General features: G+C 40.2%; 2 protein-coding genes across 2 annotated transcripts in view; both read left to right on the plus strand.

The window, feature by feature from the left end:
• Positions 1-3590, plus strand: part of LOC106011009 — a gene marked incomplete in the record, with an annotated part of 8133 nt that extends 4543 nt beyond the window's left edge. The window contains 2 exon segments of the mRNA XM_013091483.2: positions 546-751; positions 3316-3590. Of these exon segments, the coding sequence (XP_012946937.1) occupies positions 546-751; positions 3316-3498 (389 nt within the window).
• The window catches only part of LOC101850140, a 17467-nt gene that overhangs the window by 4554 nt on the left and 7670 nt on the right, over positions 1-5243 (plus strand). The window lies entirely within an intron of this gene.

The following is a 5243-nucleotide window of genomic DNA, read 5'->3' on the forward strand; positions in this document are numbered from 1 at the left end:
AAAGCAACGTTTTTGCAAACTGTGCAAGTATTCGTGAGTTTCAGTTGTCTGTGTTCGTGTTATCTCTGCCCAATTAAGATTAGTTTCATTTCCTCCTTTCCCCCCCCCCCCCCCACCCCCAACTCCCCCAATATTCATTTATTATGTTTTATTTATCTATTTATTTATGATATTTATTTGTGAGGCGTGTTGACAAAATGAGTTATTTCTCGCAACCCATAAATGGAGATGTCAGCCGAAGATAGACACGTCACATTGGTAGATTTTTTTAATGGAAGCCACTTTTTCTTCAAGTTAAACATGTCTTTTAACACTTAAATAATAATAATAATAATAATAATAATAATAATAATAATAATAATAATAATAATAATAATAATAATAATAATAATAATAATAATAATAATAATTGTACCACCCCAACATAATATATTTCATGTATCTCTCTGTGTCTCTGTGTCCATGGGGCTAAAATCTGAGAACTAACTAATTTTGCCAGCCAACCTCACGTGTATTTAATTTACTTTCCAACCACCACCAACAAGGTTATGAAATCAAAGACGATTCTGAAGTTGAAGCATTCGCCAAGCTGGGAAACACGCTGACCATCAGCGAGAAGGACGGGGGCGTGGTTGTCAGCATGGTGTTTGATGACCCCAACCTCAGTGACAAGATGCGGCCCAAATTTGGACCCATCCAAATGTATGAGCCCTATGAGTACTTCATTCCGATAGAGAGTAAAAAACAGACGGTGAGTTTGGGTTTTTGTTTGTTTGCTTTTCTTTCGCTTGGTTTGGTTTAGTTGGGGGGTTTTTGTTTCTTCTTTTTTTAAAGAAAAAATGTGTTGGGGTTATTTTCTTTCTTTTTTTTAAAGAAAAAATATGTTGGTGCTTTTTACGCCCCAAACGACACTATTTAGATCATTTAGTCACCCTCGAAGGTCACGCAAAAGGTGGATCGAGGGTGTAAAGGAAACCCTAAGAAAACATAACGTCATAACTGAAAGAGCTGCGAAGCTGGCCTACTATAGAAAACTGCATCTCCCCTCGACGCTTAACGGCAACAGAGGATGAAAAAGTAAAAAGTAAGTTAGTCAGCAGGAGGCCGTGGGCTTCCCAGCCTGCATGTCAGAGCTAACCAGACCTGAGGAGAGGGATACAACAGCCCTGCCGAAACATTTTCTCCCCGCTCCGGAATCGAACTCGGGTCTCCTGCGTGCTAGAGCGGAGCGCCTAACCGTTACACTACACACCCTATGCTGGTAAAAGTTTATGCATGGTGGTACATCATGTAGCTGTATAAATATAATAATAGTAATAATAATAATAATAATAATAATAATAATAATAATAATAATAATAATAATATAGTTCGTAGATCAATATCTCGATGACCAATTTCTCTGCTGAAGAGAGTATTTCTGAGGCGAAATAGAAGAAATTGTTTTAGTAAGCGTGTTAACTGCACTTGCAACACAATTAGGTCATAAAAGTGCGAAGATTAGAGGTGTTACAACAGAGTAACAAACACACAAAAAGAAGGAGGAGAGAGTGAGAGATGAGGACGATAGTTGTTTGATAGGACAAAGACAGCAAACTACACTAGAGCACCCGCCAACCAGCCACGCAGAAGAGATATATGATTTAAGATGACATAATAGGCTACCTGGAATACCTGAAGGTGTCATCTCTGACTCAGAGGTTGACGTGTAATGGCCCTCCATCCTTTACGGTCGTGAGCTGCCGTTGCACATTTTTACTATAACTAGACCAGTCCTTATTATTTTTCATGTTTTCCATCCATGTTCTTTGTCTACCGCTGGCTCTCCTCCCCATATCCATCCTTCATCAATCGCCTCTTTCACAATGGTCTGGCGTCGCTTTAAGCTACCAAAATATTGTATTTTCTGCATTTTGTTGCGGTAAACAGGCGTTTGTCTTGTATGGAGAATCTCACAGACCTCATTGATAGCCTTTTTAACTTTCCAGCTAATTCTCGCCATTCCGCAGGAACACCACATCTCAAACACAGCTCTACTGTATTTTTGTTTTAAAATGACAATACTGTACAAACAAGTATATGTACTTCTAACATGAACGTATAATGAGATGACAGGATATTATGAGGCCGATAAACCAATGTTGGCAGAGAAGAGTTTGCCACGTTTTGGGCATGGTGTGATGCGGTACTGGGTGGTCGGGGGGAGAGAGGGGGGGGGGCTATTGTACTTGTATACGTTTAACGACCTCGTAGCGTAAATAGGGTACTATATTTATTATACTGACTGTAATATGGGTTATGTCACAAGGCGATAGAAGAATCGACATAATGGCGAAATGGTATGGGTTTAAATTTAGCGCTCTTATTAACACTATTAAGCCATTTATAAAAAGCGGAACCCCCGAGTTTAACGTTCATCCCCGAAAGGACCGAGCCAATGGGAAATCTGTTTAAAGTGCTTTTCCCAAAGATTGAACATCGGGCACAGCTGAGGCTCGAACCCCGAACCCACAAATCCACGAAATCGAGCCAGATAGCCTACCCACTGGGCCACCGACGCCACCCAGAATCTGCATAAGGAGTACAAAACTAGGTCTACAATACTAGTGGAATTTCAAGCATCCCAACAGACCCCCCCCCTCCCGCAACCTAAACGCACCAACACACACACACACACACACACACACACACACACACACGCAAACACACTCACACACACACATACACACACACAAACACACTCACACACACACACACATACACACACACTCACACACACACACACTCACACACACACTCACACACACACACACACACAAACACACTCACACACACACACACACACAAACACACTCTCACACACACACACAAACACACACATACACATACATACACACACACACACACACACACACACACACACACACACACACACACACACACACTCACACAAGCATGTGGGTGGTTGGTGGGTGCTCTGGTGAGGCTTGCTCCTTCTTTCCTATCAAACATCCATTGTCCTGATCTCTGTTCCTTCTTTATTGTGTTTGCTTTTCTCTTGTAACACCCCCAATCTTCGGCGCTTATATTTATATGACTCTTTGTGTTGCAAATTCCGTAAAACTTTTACTGAAACTAAAACTCAAACACACATTCTTAATAATGTCTTCTGCCCGTGCCGTCATAAAAAAACATGAGCAAACAAACAAACAAACAAACAAACAAACAAACAAACAAAAATAGGAAAGCCACCAACACTGCAGGAACGTTGAAGGATGAAATAACTGAAAATTTAAAAATGTGTCTCTTCTACAGTTCATGATGACAGAGTTCAGCAAGAACAAGGTATTTTCCCATATTCTCATTGAGCCCAAAGACGGCAGAAAGCTCTACATCCACGAAAGTGTGGAGATTGTGGAGAAAGATGTCCTTGCCCAAGTTGTTCGCTCCCCGAAGGCAAATCTGGCGTCGAGGGTCTTATTTAAGAGAATCAAGTAACTTCCTTGGTCTTCTTTGCTGCCATTATTGTCAAGAGATCGCTTTTAAGAATCTAATTTTTCGAATAAATAAAGAGAAAAAAGGGATGAAAATGTGCTGTGTTCTTGTCTTTTGTTTCAGTAAGACTTTTACGGCACTTGCGACACAATAACGTCATATAAGTGCCGAAGATTAGGAGTGTTACAAGAAAGTACAGTGAAGTCCACTTATAACAAGTTCTGAAATAACAAGAAGTCTGTTATAAGGACACTATTCTAAAACCCCATGTTTTTTCCTTCTTTAACTTTGCAAATAAAATACTGCTATAGCGCAAACAAACGAGTCGGTTTCCAGGATGACTTACCGATTGGTTGATGGTTTTCCAAACTGACTCTTCTGCAGTCCTTTAATTATTGTTTTAAAATTTAATTTGCAGTTTATTTGTCCCCAAGAAAGGACAATTTTGATGACTTTACTAACTGATGCCCCTGCTTAATTCAGACTGTAGAAGGACTGTTGATTGTCTAACACTATCAGAATATGATTGTATTGTTTTGTCCTCTTTTTTTTTTCATTTGAACACAATGTAATATATGCTGTTGGAAAAGCTTTTCCTTTAGACTACTGTTTCTTTGAATGACTTACTTTAGTTTGTTCCCCTTGGAAGGGTTTTAACTTTTCTCTTCTTAATTTCTAACTGGACTTCCAGTTGATCAGTGAGTCTCTCTTTCTCGTCAAATAAAGCGGATTAAGACTACCTATTGATCTGTCCCCGTGGTTTTTATGCACCCTGCATAATTTAGCAAAATTTGATCATTTTTTTGCATAATTTCTGATTATTTTCCTTTATCATTCTTTGTTAAAATTAACAGAATCGCATAATTTCACATTTTTGGGCTCAGTTCGCATAATTTCATAATTTTTCTTGCATAAAACGACGGGGACAGATTGATAATTATAATCCTTTGTTGTTCTAAAATTTCAGTAGCATCATGTAGGTGCTTTGAATTAACCCCTTCGTGATCTATATACGACGTGATTTCCAATTTCTTTCACTGTTTTGACCTCAGACTCAGAACACATGTACCCAGATTGCCGTTTCCCCGTCTTCCTTTGTTGTATAGCAAGTAATTCCGATTTTGCAACTGTTGTTCACTTTTGACGTCACTAAATGACTAATTGATCTACTTGTGTCGAAAAATTGTGGTCAGATCGCAGAAGCGGAGGAAGCCCAAGGAAGAACAGACAGCCTGTCCGCTTCACACCCGGTGGTTGCGCAGGCGCATTGGAATTTGAGTCCGAATAGCCATGAGATGCTATTTAGACTCGAGTCCGAATAGCCACGCCTATAACAACAGCCGCTACATGCACCTTGTCTTGAAAGCAATCGACTCTATTTTAGAAGGCCATAAAATTATATACATGTATGTAAAAAAAAAAAAGAAGTAATCTATCTCTCTCTCTCTCTCTCTCTCTCTCTCTCTCTCTCTCTCTCTCTCTCTCTCTCTCTCTCTCTCTCTCTCTCCCTCTCTCTCTCTCTCTCTCTCTCTCTCTCTCTCTCTCTGTGTGTGTGTGTGTGTGTCTCTCTCTCTCTGTCTGTCTCTGTGTGTGTGTCTCTCTCTCTGTGTGTCTCTGTGTGTCTGTCTGGGCCTCTCTGTCTGTCTTTCTCTATGTCTGTGCCTCTCTGTCAAAATACAAACACACACACGCGCACACACACACGCGCACACACAAGCACACAAGCACACACAAGCACACACACACAC

The sequence above is a fragment of the Aplysia californica genome, unplaced genomic scaffold (genome assembly GCF_000002075.1).
Source record: "Aplysia californica isolate F4 #8 unplaced genomic scaffold, AplCal3.0 scaffold00037, whole genome shotgun sequence".
Classification (NCBI taxonomy): domain Eukaryota; kingdom Metazoa; phylum Mollusca; class Gastropoda; order Aplysiida; family Aplysiidae; genus Aplysia; species Aplysia californica.